Here is a 19,030-nt window from a genome sequence, read left to right on the forward strand (position 1 = left end):
ATTTCAAGCTTTACAAGTTTAGCTAGTAGAATGTTGTGATCAACTCGGTCAAATGCAGCTTTTTTTTTGTTGCCTAGGTTGAGGTCATTTAGCTACTCTATCGTTAGACGATTTCAAAGCCATTCTCGACTTGGTCTACTGTCGTAAAAGCCGCGGTGATGATATGCAATCCTGTTTAACATTAGCAGTAACCCATATAGAGTCGAACAAGACGCCATTGTGCAATACCTTGCAGCATAACGCCCCTTACTGAGCCTCGATGAGATAGACTAGCTTATCCGCAACTCCTCTATGCCTAAGAGCGCCCCATTTCTCACTCCACCGTGCACCTCTCTACACCTAATAGCGTGCATTTTCGTGGTTTCGCTGCTCTACATCCCAGTAAACTTGCATCGGGCATTATTCCATGGCAAGTTTCCTAGAGCGAATTTTACGAACCTTTTTTGAACGGCTCCAATTCGAGCGGTAGAGGAGCTGTAGTAAGGCTCCCTTGTTACTGAAGCGGTTTCTAATAATAGGCGAACAAGGCTAGCGTATAAGCATTTCAGTGTATACGGGTCCTTAAATTCTCTAGTAACTTTGCTGATAAATCCGAGCTGATGGCGGGGTGTTTCAATAATACTTTCATAGGGATTTCTAAACGCAATTGCAGCGTCTAGGGTCACTACTAGATCTCGAACAATTTGTATTCTGTCTAATAGTTCTCCGTTAGTTGTATAGTCAAGTGATAAAATACACTTTTTACTATGGAAGTTAATTGTGAACACTTGGCGATACTAATTTGCATTCCATTGGCTCTACAACTCTGTAAATTTGTTAAGTAAAGTTTGGAGCAAATGACAATCATCAATATTGTCAATGGCATTGAACGTCTTTAAGTCGTCAGCATACATATACTGAACAGGAGCTATCTCCGAGACAAATAAGTGAATCGTTAATGAATAACGAAAACAAGAGTGGGCCTAAGTTGCTACCTTGCGACACACCTGAGTACACCTGTTAGTAAATCAGCATGAAATGGATCCAAAATTTTTACCTCCAACTGCCTTTCGAACAAAAAAGAACGTAGCCAGCCAATGAACGCGGAAGAGTACCCGATTTCGTTTAATTTTGCTAACAGTACCGAATGGTCTCTTTGCCAAGTGCTGATTTAAGATCGGTATAGACCAAATCAATTTGTCGCCCTTGTTCAATGTTACGAAGGCAAAAGGATGTAAACTCACATAGGTTTGCTGTAATACTTCTCCCAGGATAAAAAACCATGCTGGTTCTTAATGCTTACTTTGAAACAATGATCTCTAGAAGCTTGGAGTAGGCACAGAGAGACGTAATGCCTCGGTAACAGCGTAGTTTTCACTATATTGCTGAATAGCTGATGCATCACCTAGGCTGACAAAGATGGGCCAGCTTTGAGCATCTGAAATGCAGTCTATCCGTGGCGCTCTGTTGGATTTCATACTTTTGATTGCTACTTGAAATTGATCCAGTGACGGCGGCTCAGACTTCATGGAAATAATCTGCTGTTGTCAGGTGCTGCTGGTTTTGCTGATGGTTTGCTTGAGTCCATCGCACAACCTGTTCTGAACGGTCAGTCAGTAACTGATCAGCTCCGTTCGGCAAGATGTGTCGCTCAAAAAACAGATATCACCCTTAGCGGCGATGTGTTCTCCAGATTTGGCTTGAGAGTTAGGCCAGGCTCTCTGGTTCCGTCTACCAGATTCGGCATATTGATAGTGGGCAGCTTTCTTAGTCTCTCTGGTTCGCGCTCGTTCAATGTCGGCTTTCGCCTCTCTCCGCTCGTCGATCGTTCTCCATGTTTCATTTGAAATCCTCTCCCTTCGCTCACTGTATATTTTAGCAAAGGCTTCGTCACTAGTCATGATGAAGGCTTTCTTGATGCGGTTCTATTGCTCTTCGACTGTTTCACCAGGTGGCAGGTCCGTCTTTTCACCTCCGGATTCTCCAATCGATGGACGTTGTAACGACGTCGTTGGACACGCACGACACGAAAACGTATTTCAACGATAACGCGGTAATGGTCGGATGCAATATCGGCGCTGCGCGTATTGCTTACATAAAGGATGGTACGTTGGAGATATATGAGAAAAATCCTGCCTCGTTGGTCAAAAAATCTTCATAAGGTCTTGCGGATGTGAATGAGGACGTGGACGTGGACGTGGAGGTGGACGTGGACGTGGACGTGGACGTGGACGTGGACGTGGACGTGGACGTGGACGTGGACGTGGACGTGGACGTGGACGTGGACGTGGACGTGGACGTGGACGTGGACGTGGACGTGGACGTGGACGTGGACGTGGACGTGGACGTGGACGTGGACGTGGACGTGGACGTGGACGTGGACGTGGACGTGGACGTGGACGTGGACGTGGACGTGGACGTGGACGTGGACGTGGACGTGGACGTGGACGTGGACGTGGACGTGGACGTGGACGTGGACGTGGACGTGGACGTGGACGTGGACGTGGACGTGGACGAGGACGTGGACGTGGACGTGGACGTGGACGTGGACGTGGACGTGTATGCGGATGCGGTCTTGAACGTTGATGTGAGTGTCGACGTGTGGGTCGCTTCCTTTCCGATCTGATCGATCATTTCTCTTGTGTGGATCTTAATATAAAGAAGCGAACATCGTTTGGACTCTAAACTTTAGAAATATTCTCAGCTACACGAAGAATGTTTTCATCTTTGACAATATTGGTAATGTAGTATTTGAACCGGCTCTTAATCCTCCATACACACATCCTATCACTGATCGCCTACCACAAGACAATCGCGGGTGCTGCGATTTTATTGACTAGAACAGCCTCTCTCAGCCGAGATTCGAACTTACGACGGCTGGCTTATTAGACCAGCGTCGCACCTCGAGGCCAACTGAGAGGATTATGAGAATATCTACGTCACTCGAGATAGTAAACAGCATTTATTTTTCGTATGAAAAATCTCAACAGCAACGATAGAAATTGTGCCAACTTTAACAGTGATCAATTTGCCTGAGCAGTGAATTGAATTATATAAAACGAACCTATCTAACACTAATCCATTTTAAAAACATTAGTAGAATAATGTAAGCATCGGACAGGTATTTCAGTCCTTTGGGCTGGTAGATATACTAACCTAACCTAACACTATACGTTGAAGGCCCATAGCAAAAATGAACTAAAAACCGGAAGAGGAATACAGTTACCATTCATTCATCGTAAAAATATCAGTGGACGTAAGTATTACTCATTTCAAATTTTGCCAACCTTTATCTCTATTACTTGTTTCCCTTTCTACTCGATCTATATGATAGGTCTATAAAACAGTTACGTAATGAATTGGCATCCGCAAAAGAAGCTCGATTAGTGCTCCATTCATAAATGATGATAAGAAGAAGTACATTGAAAATTCCAAATATGGAAATATGAACAAAACACGATTAAAAAACATATTTTTCCTGAAGACGGTGGTTTTTAGCGGTGAGTAGAGTCCAGTAAAAACTACACAAATCATCACCTAAGAGAGTAAAGTTACTCATTCACTATAAAACCAAATTTGTATGACCCAGATTTATCAAACTGATATTACTATGATATCAAATAGCATATAATATGTGCAAAATTGGCATAGAAAATTTTTGGCATCAGTTCACATGGAATATTCCTTCGATTTAATTTTAATAGATGTGAAATAACTTGATGCATTTTCCTTAAATTTTTCTTTCATTAAATATGAATTTTTATTCAATATTACTTTTAGCGTCGTGTCTTTTTATACTTTATTCCTTCTTTTACTCTTTTCATCATCGGCATCATATTCGCCGTTCTTAAACTTTTGACTCTCCGCTCTGCATATCTTTTGACATTCTAGGCTTTCACCAGTAACAGATGCTCCTCACATCGGCAAACTCAGCGTTAATTGCAGGAGACGATAAAATTTTACCCAAAGTGCCGTTTGAAACCGAGTAATTTAAATTTCATCAAAACTCTGTCACGTTTTGTGTGTTTTTCATGACACTTTTATAACTGTACCATCATAACCAGCAGCTTCCGCCCGACCACCGCACCACCGTCTTTTAATAATTCCGTGAAATTATTAAATTATTCGGAAAAGCTTTCTGTCACGTGTAATATCAAATTGTAAAGCCACACCATGCAGATTGTTGAATTAAATATGTGACTGCTTTCTTCGCGGTGGGTGTCAAACTGCCGGATGCTCGAACTGACAGGCACGCAGGCAGGCAGGCAGTCAGGCAGTCGCTGCTCACAGAAATGTTTCATGTCAAGATTATGGCCTAAGAGGATTATCAGATGGAAATAGAATGAATCGAACGTTGATTCCTACCATAAAATTGGATTTTCAAATCCCATTTTTCTAAATTATGTTGGTTGGATAATATATATTAGAGTAAATTATGTGTACTTTCGATAACAAATAACGTTAATTATTTGAAATTGAATCGGTCTAATCGTCATTGAGTGACAAGGTCTTTTTTGCATGACTTATTTGCAATGAACGATGGAAAGCTTGACAGTGAGTCCAAGAATATCATTTACTTGTCAAGGCGAAGATAAAAATAACGGCTATGCCATTCCGAAAATAACAATCAAAAAGTTTCAGTAAACAAAGCTCCGCTAAAATAAATCAAAGCATGAAGTAAAAAGTTGGAGTCAGACACTCCCATTGTCATTTAAAGTAGGTAGCATATTCGGGAACAAAAACTAAGCTCTAGCTTTGTGCTAGAGGAAATGGGACGTGAAAATGAAATCATTAGAAAAGAAGTTCACTAATACTCAATAATCATACAATTTTTGTTTTCGAGGGCGATGTGCAAGTGAAATAGCTGCTGAGCGCAAAGTACATAAAAACCATATCACTTACGTTACCATAGTGGGTCACCATCTAATTTTACTTTTTGGCAAAAAGCTATGAATATCGAGAGGAGTGGTCTTAATGCCCGGGATTTACTTGACTTATCATTCGGCGTTTGTTATCTGATTAAACTAGCCGGTGATAGCATCTATCAATTGGACCAAGTTTGAAAGTTTTCTGATTAAATTTGACTATTGCTTTAAAATTAAAGACCTAATCGAAACAAAATTTTGAGCATGTTAAAATTCTATACATAAATTTTGTTTGATTTTTTCCAAGTTCTTTTACTATAGACGTCAAAGTTTTAATTATAATCTAATTTCCCAAGTAACAATTTGGGTTTTATTACACTCTTATGATAGCATTTAAGACCAAAATTGGTCATGAAAACCACCATAAGACTACAATAAAACTCACATTGTTTCTTGGGTATTCTCTTTAATTCATACTCAACTTTAATTCATATTTTCTTAAAATTTGAATGATCCGCTCATTTAGTAGAAAAAATTTAATAAAAACGTAATAAAATTTGCTTTAAAATTTAATTTAAGAAAAAATAAAACAAAAGTTCTATCTTTCACTGCGGTAATAGTAATATCTTGGTAGAATAATTTCGTGTTTCAGGATTTATTATTTTATTTCATGAAGATATTCATAATGCATCTAATCCCAGATCATATTCTCATGTCAAGATCGACTATCCAATTTGGTTAGTATATAGTTTAGTAATTGGTATTACAAAATTACTTACCTCTTTTGTATTAAATCCCAAAAAGGATAGCTTTCGTACGTTGTTATCGCGCCGACTCATTTTTCAAAATTCATCAATTTTTCTCCTTATGTAACAAACACCACTTGAGTTTTCTTTGCACAAAAATAGGTTTGTACTTATGCACTTTCAACACTTTACTAAACACACAAAAACTGAGAAATCTGAAAATAAAACAAGAAAAAGAGAATGTCAATCACTCGCGCTTATTATCATTACATAGAATTAAAAACTATATACCTAAAAAGACATGCAACGAAAGCGTCACTCAATCGAAAGCAATACGATAGGGTCACTACGACGGGGAAACCGCACCAAAGTGTAACAGAACAATCGCCGACCAGCGCGCAATCGTTACTGCAACCCAGCGAGCAATTACGGTTCTAGTCCCAGTACCTTCGGTTATCTCGCATTTGTAGTAAAATAAAAAATACAAAATCAGCCCAAGAAACCCACAAGGTGTCATCGGCTTGATTATTTTTGCCCCCGCGCGCGTACCACGTTGCGTTTTGTTACCCACGGCACCACAGGGTTGATAAAATTTCCTACCCCCTTTGCCATGGGTAGGCGTTACTTCCTTAGATAACGGTTGCGACTTTCATCGATATTTGACTTTTAGATTGGTAAATTACGATAAAGGCTCCTGGAGCACAGTAGCACCTTCACGGTGCGGCGTTATCTCGCCAGACGGGTTTGCGCTTTGCGAACGGTAGCCTCTACCTGTATGATACGAAGCGGCCCGGCAGGCTAGCAAAAAAGTGCGTTCGGTATTTGTTAATGAATGATTGTGGTACTTCTGCTAGGTCGAACCGATTGGACAAACAACGTAATTGGCACTCGTAAATACATACAAAGTTCGGTTTGTTTTAGCGAATTACAGCTTAGTGCCGACTGGGATGCTCCAGTTCGAAAAACACACCAGCCAAGTGGATTAATTAACATCTGAAGGGTCGTGAGCAATCTTAACGATTCGTGGAATTGATACTTAGATCTAGTAGATAGTTTAACCCAGTTCTAGCTTAATTCAATATTGATAGAACTATATTAGTGATTTTTTTCTTGCTACTTGCTGTATGTATATAATCGTGAAACTCCTGGAAAAATAATCCTTGAAAACTGACGAAATACACAAAAGTTTCATTGAAGTTAAATCGAAAATGCAATTCAGTTTTTGAAGGGAGGAGTCAACGGTGGATGCAGCTAGGATAACCTTAGAAATAGAGAACCGAAAAATTGTCCTGGCTGTGTCTCGTATAACAGTCGATCAGGTTCGATGAACTGAGTAATGTGGCATGTCTGTGTATGGATGTATGTAACGCTTTAATTTAGCGGTTTGTTTCTCGGCAATGACTGCACCGATTCGTGTGCTATTACTTTCGATTGAAATGAGTTCGTGTTGGAGGGAAACTAACGATAGGTGCGGTTATGGTAGCTTTAGAAAGTGCCGAATGGTCGTATGAACAGAAGCGAAAAGAAAGGCGATATTACGATACGATAAGGATAGAAGTTGAACCTTCAACAGCACCAGCTGAAGAGCCACGCAATTGCTATCGCTAGGATGAGAGTCCTAAAATATATGTCCAGAATTTTGAATAGTTATTTCTGGAATCTAGTACTAGTTTCCGACACGAGCATGGGACAAAATAGGAGTAGAAGAGCATCCTAAGGCTCAAGTCATTTAGTATCTGGATGCATTGTTTATTTTGTTACAGCGCATCTGGAATGTTTTGACAGGAGTTTATTTTCAACAGTATCCTTTTTCAGTTCTGAAAAGTTCGTTACATGTTGTTCACGTAACTGGGTGGCCAAAAGTCACGGTGTTCAAAATACCGTTATTAAAAAATAAAATAGGCCATTTAAACTGAAAATGCCAGTTGGTTTGAATTGCCATCCTACACCTCTGAGCCAATTTTTAAAAAAATCGATCGATGAATGTTTGAGTTACGCCCTTTTGAAGTTTTAAAGGGCAGATTGCTCATATAAAGTAAATAAAAATCTTCAAAGACACTTCCAAAATGAACGTCAATCACAGCCGGTATGGTTTTTTAGGCAACATATAGCCATTGGCGACCATTTTAAGAGTTTTACGCTGTATTGGGACTAACCGGAAATGGGGGGCTCCGTAGCCGCAAGGTTACCGAGTCTGCTTTGACAAGCGAGAGGTCGTGGGTTCGAATCTTAGTAGAATCAAGCCATTCGATGTCAAGTGACTTTAGCATGGGTTTATTCTCAGGCCCCTCCATTTACCCTTCCTTCGTGCTGAATTCTATATTTACCCTCTGAAGCCTCTTGACAGTGCAAATGTCCCTCCTATAGTTAAGTGTGTACTGGTCAGAGGTACGAATGAGTCCTCGCCAGGGACGGCTATAATATGGGATAGTGCTGGCAGCGAGGAATAAGTGGGTAAAGTAGATCAAGCTTAGAAGGAAGGGTAAACCCCAATACACACAAGCACGCATAAATTTAATAAGCATATCGCTCACTCAATAGCGATTATAGCAAAAAGAAATGCAGTGCAGGTCATACAGCAAACACCCGGGCGATATTACAATAGGTTAACTATACTGGTCGCAGTAATGAGTCCACACGTGGAAAAAAAAACCGGAAATGTTTCGGATTAAGTTATCGCTAGAAATGGCCAGTATCGAACATGAACCAATATTTATCATGCGACACCTCAAATTACGCCAGAATTTGAAAACTAGATCAATCAAAGTCAGATCAACTACCTAGCGCCACGTTGGTTATATCTGGACAAGTTCCGGGGACTTCCGGGAACACCCAGTCAAGTGGCCAGTTTCGTCCATGAACAGAAACTTATGATGCGACACCTTAAATCACACTAGAATTCAATAACTAGTTCAATGGAAGCCAAATCTGCTATCCAGGGTCAAGTTTGGTCATATCTGGACCTGTTTGAGGGACTCCGGAAACCCCTAGGTAATGACCAGTTTCGAACATGAACAAAAACTCATCTACGATACCTTAAATCACACTAAAACTTTTAAATTGGTTCCTAGTAAGCCAAATTGGGTACCTAGAACCGCAATAGCCAATTCCGAACATGTCTTTATTATTAAAAAAGTGCCGCATTGTGTTATTGACTTCCCTATGGGTGCCCGGGGTAATAACGGTATTTTGAACACCGTGGGAACTTTATGATTTCTGTGTAATTTCTTCCAATAATATCAAAATCGACCCAGCAACCATGAAAGAGCATTTCATTTTTGAGCAGCGCTGTGGATAACTTTCAATGAAACTCACTATATCAAAAGCGCCTTCAATATCAAGTAAAGCACAAAGTACCGTCTGTTGATATTTGAGCGATTTCTCATTTAACACATCTCAAATGACGATATCTCAAAATAAACGAAACAGTATATATGCGTTATGTCGCTATCATCAGGATGATGCCAATTTGTGTCATATTGGTGGAAAACAGCGGGTGTTATAAACAGAAGAGAATCCACGGAATTCGGAGAACCATAAGTCGTTAGCCATAAGTCGATAGTTAGATGCTTCGACCCTCGAAACGGGATGCAGGAAGAATTCGCTCGGCCGTCAACGAGGTCGCAACTGCGGTGCTAGGTGTGGAAACCTCGAGTGCACGAAATGATTGGTTTGACGGGGAATGCCAAGAAGCAATAGAGAGGAAAAAAAGAGCTTAGGAAAACTATCCGAGCATATCTACGAGAGAGAATTTGGCCAAGTATCGACGAGCGAGGAATGACTTGACCACGATCCTGAGGAGGAAAAAGCGCCAGAAGGAGGACAGAGAACTTGAGGAGCTTGAACAACTATTCCGGGCTAATGACACCCGCCAGTTTTACGAGAAGTTGAACCAAACTCGCAAGGGCCACACACCAAAACCTGACATGTGTAGGGACGAGGAAGGGGATATAATCACAAACGAGCACGAGGTGCTCATCGGGTGGAAGCAGCTCTTCGACGAGCACCTCAACGGCGATATAGCAGCAGGAGACGCAATGGAAGTTAACGACAACAGCGTACCGGCTCCCGATCTCGAAGAGATCCGACGAGAAATCGGTCTGCCGAAGAATAATAGAGCCACCGGAAAGGACCGACTCCCGGCAGAACTCTACAGTAATGGCCAAGAACCGCTAGCAACGGCACTTCACTGGCTGATTTCAAGGATTTGGGAAGAAGAGAAACTACCGGAGGAGTGGATGGAAGGCGTAGTCTGTCCTATCTACAAAAAGGGCGACCGGCTAGACTGCTGTAACTACCGCGGCATTACGCTGGCCAACGCCGCCTACAAGGTGCTCTCCCAGATTTTGTTGCGTCGTCTATCCCCAATAGCAAGAGAATTCGTAGAGCAGTATCAGGTGGGCTTTATGGGGGCCCGTGCTACTACGAATCAAATTTTTACTCTCCGACAAATCCTTCAGAAATATCGAGAGTACAACATGCCCACGCATCATATTTTCGTGGATTTCAGAGCAGCATACGATACCGTTGAACGCGAACAGCTATGGCAGATAATGCATGAGTTCGGTTTTCCGGACAAACTGACACGGCTGATCAAAGCTACTCTGGAACGAGTGATGTGCTACGTGCGCATTTCGAGGACACTCTTAAGCCCTTTCGAATCGCGCAGAGGGTTTAGCCGAGGGAATTGACTGCCCTGTATGTTATTCAATATCGCTACTGAAGGTGCGATCCGGCGAGCGGGCATCGAAACGAGAGGAACGACCTTCAGCCAACTCCCAGCCTTTGCAGACGACCTCGACATCATTACTAGAAACCGTGGGACGGCGGAGGCAAGCTGCGCCAGACTAAAAACGGAGGCTAGGAGGATAGGGTTACAAATTAATGCGTTGAAAACCAAATATATGGCAGGAAGAGGCTCCCGAGAAAATAACGTTTGCCTCCCATGGACAGTGACTATTGACGGCGATGAACTGGAAGTGGTTGATGAGTTCGTTTATTTGGGATCTCTGGTCACCGCCGACAATAATACGAGTAAGGAGATCCAACGACGCATTCAAGCTGGAAATCAAGCCTACTTTTCCCTTCCCAAGACGTTTCGATCTAGGAGCATACGCTGCCGCACAAAGCTGACGATGTACAAAACGCTAATCAGACCAGTAGTCCTCTACGGATTTGAGACAGTAACTTTACTTACGGAAGACACACGTGCGCTTGCCATTTTTGAACGAAAGGTGGTGCGGACTATTTTGGCGGAGTACAAATCGAAAGCGGAGAGTGGCGGAGACGTATGAATCACGAGCTGCAGGCACTGCTTGGAGAGATTCCTATCGTACACCTGGCAAAAGTTGGAAGACTACGGCGGGCTGACCACATCGCAAGGATGCCAGACGAGTGTGTAGTGAAATCCGTTCTCTTCAAGAACCCCACCGGCACCAGGAATAGAGGGGCTCAACATGCTAGATGGCTCGACCCGGTTGAAGCCGACTTGAGTGTGTCGAGACGCGCAACGCATTGGGGACGAGTAGCCCAGGACCGAGTACAATGGAGAGGAATTCTTAATACGGCTAGAGCCACCCCGGCTCTCGGCTGAATAAGTAAGTAAGTAATAAGTCGTTAGCCAAGTGACAGCAAGATTGGGATACGATGAACCCACAGATCTCTCAAATTGGATGAACAGAAGGCATGGAGATGTGCATGAGACCCAATTTCGATCCAGATATGAATTCAGTCAATACTTGCATCGATTCTAATACAGAGCATAGCTTCTCTATCTCGAAAATGGAAACAATGCAGAAACGTCGGCACACGTAATCCTAATTTGTCCAAAATTCGGAGCAGAAGAAGGATATGCATATTAGCGTTGGTAAGAGGAAATGCTTATCAACTTAGGGACTGTATTGACTCGTTTCATTATCCCTGATTTTTATTTTCAGGTATAAGTTTAAGTTGTCACATAGTCTTCGAGCCGTAAATCTCGCATGTGCACAGTATTTTTCTAAATAAATTAAATTATGGTAGTATATGACAACCATTGGCATTATACTAAATTTGTTAAGGGGGCATAGTACTTTTTCAATTTAAAAAAATCGAAATTTTTTTATTGATTATTTCGAAAGATTAACATTTTGACCATATGTGTTTCAAGTCATTTCGCTGAATGCCAAAAACTGACAAAGTTACAGCTATTTGTATCGCGCATGTCTGGAGCGATTACACAACGAATAAAAACTTCAACGTCGTTTTTCTCGAAACCAGGTTTTGAAAGTCGGTACCGTAAATATTTCAAGAACGGCTCAAGCAATTCTCATGATTCTTTTTTTGTTTCAAAGCCAACAAAATTATCTAGTGTTTGACCCATCGTCCAGTGTTTGACCCATTTTTTCGATATTACATCTTTTGTATTTTTTAGAAATGTTTAAAGTCAATTTTTTCGACTTTTATGTATGAATGTTCGCCATTTTGTTATACGTTCAAATTTAAAAAAAAGGATGGGTCAAACACGAGATAATTTAATATACTTTCAAGTCGTTTTGGAATTTTTCAATTCGGATAAGCCCCCCAGCGCCAATCTATGGTACCGTAAATCATGTTTTTTCGAATGATCATGTTCAAGGAGCCGTAGGGGAGAGGGGAAGCGGTTCACATATGCAAACAAAATTGTAAATATTAGTATAAAGTGCATTGTTTAGAATGCAAAAAACGCGAATCGATTCGCTTTTCGCGTTATCGAGAAAAAAATATTTGAAATAAGGCAAAAAATATGGTGTAAAAAGTACTATGCCCCCTTAAAAAGGTATTTTTTTTTGAGTGGTTTTAACCAAAAAGGTAGTTTTTATACCTTAATTTTCGTAATTATTGACTTTACAAGAAAATTTTCGAATGTCCAGGTCTCATAGAACTGGTGATAACATACTTACATTATCCATCTAGTAGAGATAGTCGGGTTTCATATTTTCCAGGCCCAAACCCGACCCGAACCCGAATTTTTATTTTCTGTCAAACGAGCCCGACCCGAACCCGAAATTTTATTTTCAGTCAAACCCAAACCCGATCCGAGCCCGAGTTTTTATATTATGTTAAATTTGATCCCGCCCTGAACTTGAATTTGATGTCAATTTTTATAAAACTCACACATCGATTTAAATCTCGGCAGTTTTCTTTTCGTATTCTCTATAACGTTCGAGCTCTAAAATTCATTTTAAATTTTAGGTTTTTTTCACCCTTCTATTTCTTTTGGAACTGAATTGAAAATTCTAAAAAATTAAAGTATACACTAGAATCGTTTCTTTTACTTATCGCCGGAATATCTCTTAAGTTTTCTATGAAACCTGTAAAAAGCGAAAAGAAAAACTTACATGAAAAATTATTTTGAAATTCTTGGATCTTGTTTCATTATGTTATACCGGTATCTAATAGCCGAAAGCTAGTTCTTAGTCTGAAGCACTAGCACCTTAGTTTAAAGGTAGCAAACATAAAAGGGATTGATTTTAACACTGAACATACCGACTTCACTCTACGAATATTTTTCGCGAGAAGACCGGAAATCCCACGATTATCAATAGATTAGCGTTAATATTTTTCTCGACAAAAAAAGAAATAGTAGAGGACCAAACTTTGCATTATGTTTTAACTATATTTTCTAACAAAAGTTGTAAGAATTGTGTTATAGCGCCGTGAAAATGAACCAAAAAATCAATGGGTCAAATGATCCCTTCACGGCAGGGATGCCATAAATACAGATACTTGTGTATGCATAAATTTGGGAACCTACCGTTTTCTCCGGAGTATTTTATTTCCTCGATCTAATCATTTAAATAACATACATAGTTTATAAAGTACTTTAAAATTCAGGGACATTAGTAGAGCCAGAAATCACAGCAACTGAAATAATTGATGGGTCCCAAATTTATGCATGCACAAATATCTGTATTTGCGGCAGCTCTGCTTCACGGTATGTTCAGTGTTAAAGACAGCTAAACTTACAACTATTCCGAAGCACGAAACTTTTTGGAAATCGGAATAGAAACCAATAATTTATGATAGCAGACAATTCTAGTCTTCTGTCAGTCCACCCAATCACTAGTTTGGGCGCAGTTATGACATGATCCAACTAACGACTTCTGGAATATAAAAACTTTTGGTCTAAACTCGATCTAAATCTGGAAACACCAAACCGTCTAAAAAGCAAACAGTCCAGTGTAGCTGATATCTGAGTCAAACCAAATATCATTAAAGTACTGCTTATTTTATTATATTAAAATAATACTTTAACGAAAACTGAATGTGGAGATGGTTCGGTTTTTCATTACCCAAACCCGAAACCCGGACTGATTTTTTTCGCTAAGCCCGAACCCGACCCGAACCCGAATATTTTTTTTGGCCAAACCCGAACCCGACCCGAACCCGACATATGGTAAAAGTGTCAAGCCCGAACCCGACCCGAACCCGAATATTTTTTTTGGCCAAACCCGAACCCGACCCGAACCCGACATCTGGTAAAAGTGTCAAGCCTGAACCCGACCCGAACCCGAAGAGTTCGGGTTTTCTTCGGGTTTCGGGTCTGAAAACCCGAGACCCGACCATCTCTACCATAGCTAGCCCATCTACTAACAACAATTCCTTTTCCGAAATACTTGTGAAGATGCGAGGATTCCCTGCCTTTAGAAGCAACATGTATTGGACTAATATTCCTTTCCATCCCACCAGGACCCGCATTCGGGCTTGGCCGGCGTCGGTATTGATCAGCATGCATGGACCTATAAGGTTGCACAATGAGGAATAGCGTGCTGTCCCAAGGATGTTTTTTCCAGCCAACATTTTGCAATTTTCATCGGTTCTGGTCAATAACGGAGTAGCAGCACACGAACGGTATCCTATGCTTATGCTTATGCTAATTCGGAGCAGAAGAAGGATCTTAGCTTATATAACATTGTAAGCAAAATGCGGAATGCCGTTAGTATGGTGGTCAAAGAAATAATATCGCGACTGCAGCGTAGTTGGAGATTTGAACTACGAACCGGTATCCCAAGCAACAATATGAGTTTTATTGTACTCTTATGACGGTTTTCATGACCAATTTTGGTCTTAAATGCCATCATAAGAGTGTAATAAAACCCAGGTTGTTACTTGGGATTACTTACTATATTGGTAGACTAAATACTTCCATGCCTGGCCTCCTAGTTGGCCTCGAGGTATGATGCTGGCCTAATAAGCCAGTCGTCGTATATTCGAATCTCGGCTGGGAGAGGCTGTTAGAATCAATAGGATCGTAGCAACTGGCCCTGCAATTGTCATGTATTCTAACAGCTGGCTGCGAAGTCTGTCGTACACAGAAGGTCAAGTTTCGATAACGGAATGTAGCACCTAGGCTTTGCTTACTTTCATGCCTGGCTAATTCTACGATGGGCTTTGGTGTGATGTAAATTCGTTTTCAAACAGAAGTTATATCAACTCTGCTTTGCCCTTCTCGTAGTGACCTTAGTAGCACCGAGCAGAAGTGAAAGTTCGAACAATGCGTCGATCAAAAAGTGGTAACAGAATTTCTTCCGATTTTGTATTTCTTTTGGAAGGTTTTGGAAGGCATAGAAATGAATAACAGCAATATAAGTAGAACATTCGCTCCCTTTCACTGCTGTATGCTTTTATATGCTTTCGAGTGCTTTCGAATTTTTTTGTGAATTAGGTCATATTCTACCGCCAGATTTGCTAATATAGATCTGATTAGATCCGCACAACCTACTATCTCCGACAAACTATTAACTCAATCATCAGTAAAACATATTTTCAGTGATAATTTAACGATGTTCGAATCTCACAAAAGGTAACTTGAGTCGAATCAATAAAAAATCACAAACTTCAGTATTCCTTGTAACTTCAGCAATTTCCAACAGCATTTTGAACATCGGACGGGACTCTATTCTTTCCTCACCCCCCATCGAACTTTCTTAAATCCACACTCTAGTTTATAAACATATAATTATGAAATAGGTACTTCCTCTTAAATCTTCTATGCAAACATAAACATTTACTCTAACATTGTAATGTTCCAGTCAAATAAACACGCTTGTTAAAAGGTTCGAATAGCAAATCAAAGTTTACACATCGGTAAATTTGTACCGTGCCGTATCAAAATCCGTACACCTAGGAACTAGACAATATAAAATGGTCAATATAAAATTATGGAATTGTAATATGCAATTCATCACATTTTCTCTTGATAGTACCTATGGAATAGAATCACAGGAAGCTAAATTAATAAATCTAGTTATTAAAAATCTAGTTATTAAAAATCTAGGACAAAATGTACAACTCTTGATTCAAAATCCGTATACTTTTTCATGTCTGATTCAAAATCCGTACACCTTTGATGCAAATTCCGTACACCATATTTTGAATTAACTACAGCCCGTTTATTTATGAACCTAAATCCGTGAATGCTTGATCTAGATAAGTTAAAAGTAAATTGCTATGTTGTTTTTGTTTATGTGACTGACTGCTTGATAAAATATGCTTTTTTCCATAATCTAAGTATTGTGCTTCAGTGAGAATCATCTAAGAGTCATTTACACGCACAGTGTCCAAACTGGAATTAATATTTTCGCATTTAAACCAAATTGTTCCTTTGTGGTCGAAAAGTTGAAATATTTTGGTGCCGATGAAATGTTTGGTGCCGATTGGACCTCACCTCTATTCATAGGATCACCCACTTTTTGTAAACAAAATCTCGTTTGTATCAAATCCTCTTACATTCTTTTGAATATACCTCTAGAATTTTTAGGCTTTGAAACAAACTTTTTCGACATTTTAAGAGTAAATTAACTTGACATATAGACAGTATATAACAGTTTTTCTTGATTTTTATTGCAAATTATACGGATCTCTTATCGTAGTGACCGGAACTGCAAACTATCTCGATGGTTTACTAGAGGATTTTCCACTATCTATCATCGCAATTGCCATTTTCCAGTATATTGACATATGTTTAGCTTTAGTCCTTTCTATTTTCTTTTCAAAACATGTAATAAAGTTGGATAACTAAGGATACTGCACAGGGGTACGGATTTAGGTTCAACTAGTAAAAATGATTCAAAATACGTACAGTACTAGTTATAATGAATAAATATTATTTTAATGCTATAATGAATAAAATACAGCTGCACAACGATAATCATCTACCTTTCAAATCTTTGAAACCTTTGAAATCTTTGAATCTACCTTTGAAACAGGAAAATCACTTCATGTACGCTTTACCCATTGTTGATTTTATTGAAAGTGATTTTCTTAGCAAATTGCTAATGACACAGCAAATGGACAAGAAAATCCGATAGACATTTAGATTTAGATTTTTATAAATTGTATTTCATGGCCTATTTCCTAAGTTTTGACATCGATATAATGCTAATAAAAATAGGCCGGACCTGTTATTAATATTTTGCATTTAGACTGTTTTAATACATATCAAGCAAATTCTATTAGGTGTACGAATTTCGAAGCTGTACGGAATTGGATACCGCATGGCACAGCAATCAAACATTATAAGCATTTACTTAACTAATTGAGTTTGTGTTCCTTCCGAGTAACCACCATAACAACATCATATATTTTGGCGATTGTTTACCTCTCAAACATCCGCTTTGTCCAATAAATCCCGACCAGATTGGAGCAATATTTGTCGATAATTATTATGTACCTACTTTGAAAGATTGTTTATTTGATTGTTTTACAGCAAATTTGGACAACTTTAATCATAACAATTTATAGTTCACCGGAATTTGGAACCAATTTCGAGCCAGTTCTAATCGGGTAGACATCGGGTAGGTCACGGGACTGATAATCTAGGTGCAATATAAATAACAACGATAAGGAAGGGATTAGTCATGTATTTAGAGGTAACATGGTACCCGAAATTTGTTAATCCATCCTTATAAATGGCCACAATTTTGTCAAACAATGACATCCAATAAAGCGAATAGATAGCGGACGACATGAGCGTTCGACGGTGGCAGAATGTTTTATCTAAGGAAGGGAAAACTTCTGCGCGAATTTTCAAGGTATCGACACCCGCCGTATCTGTAGATACCTATATTGCGCTGCTATGCGCGTGGGTTGCTTGTCAGGTGAACTTATCGGGTAGCCGATAATAAGATAGGGTTGTATTTTCTACGTCATTCGCGTATGACAGCACTTCTAGCTTGCTTTGTGTCGTAACTAATCAGCATCTCCATTATAATCAGCGGTGTAGTTTAAGAATTGTATTTTTTTATAATGAAAATTAGGTAATTTATAACGTTCGCATCTTGCGCCACGAGCAGTCAACAGTACAACAGAGTGCTGCTGATAAATTTTGATTGATGACCTATTTGTTTCACGTCATGCGGCCTGTATTTGTTTTAAATTTGCCATCGGAACATGCTCGTGCCACAACAAGAGAAGCGAAAACCTATTTTGATTTAACGAATTGCACCAATTGGCCACATTGTCGTGCCTTTTAACGTGATACAAATCAATACAAATCAGACTAGCTAGAGCCAGTCAAGATAAGCGGCCAGGATGCGTCCATTGGTTCGAAGTTTCTTTTTCTATATTTATATTCCTTTATTTGTTTAGTAGATAGAAAAGGCCAATCTGAGCAAAATTCAAATATTTTTCTTTCTACAGCAGGCCCAAAATATTCTTTTGTTTCCATTTTGCAAATTAGATTACTATCAAATTGATTATCTTCAATTTCTATTTTACACAATGCTTTTAGCCAGTTAGCTTCAGCAGCAGTGCTGCACAAATAGAGTTGAAAATAATGGAATCTTTCTAAACTCTAATTATAATTGTAGGTTTTGAGGCTCCTACCACGGACAATTCTCAACCGGAGAATTCAACGCACACCACAAGCGAAACCAATCTCCACTCCACTCCAAAACCTATCTCTATTGTACTCGATTGATGTAAATTCATTGAGCGTCACGACACTCGCAAATTAGCTACAACCTGGTGAAGCACATTGGGTCCTCCAATTTCTGGCGCCGGTGCCTTAAAGACAATAGATTTTACCGCACAGTACAGTTGTCCGAAATTTTTGCGAAAAGTGTTCAGTGCACTATCAGGTATCCGGTATCCGCATTTTTTCTTGAATCCACCATAGCCCTGCTACTTTCGCCAGGTGTACGATGAAAATCTCTCCAAATAGAATCCAGCTCACGTCTGCAATACCTGCACGTTCATGTTCCGTAAGTAAAGTCTGAAGAGCGTAAAAAACTACCGGTCTCATTAGTGTCAGTCTTGCCTATCTTCCAGCTTGAAGGCGTCTTTGAACTTTCTTAGTCGTGTTCTGTTATACGAATTTTTTTACGAGTAGTAAAATCTGCTGAGCACCTTAGAAGATACGGTACTATTAGACACCTGAGAAGACAACTCAGGGAGTGGGGTTAGGTATCCCGACCTCCC

At 39.9% G+C, this 19,030-nt stretch overlaps 1 protein-coding gene across 1 annotated transcript in view; it reads right to left on the reverse strand.

The window, feature by feature from the left end:
- Window positions 1-19,030, reverse strand: part of LOC128738222 (band 3 anion transport protein) — a 167,245-nt gene that overhangs the window by 103,677 nt on the left and 44,538 nt on the right. The window contains exon 2 of the mRNA XM_053833202.1: window positions 5,624-5,805. Coding sequence (XP_053689177.1) covers window positions 5,624-5,683 — 60 coding nt within the window. The 5' untranslated portion in view covers window positions 5,684-5,805. The remainder of the gene's footprint in view (window positions 1-5,623; window positions 5,806-19,030) is intronic.

This window comes from Sabethes cyaneus, chromosome 2, assembly GCF_943734655.1.
Source record: "Sabethes cyaneus chromosome 2, idSabCyanKW18_F2, whole genome shotgun sequence".
Lineage (NCBI taxonomy): Eukaryota > Metazoa > Arthropoda > Insecta > Diptera > Culicidae > Sabethes > Sabethes cyaneus.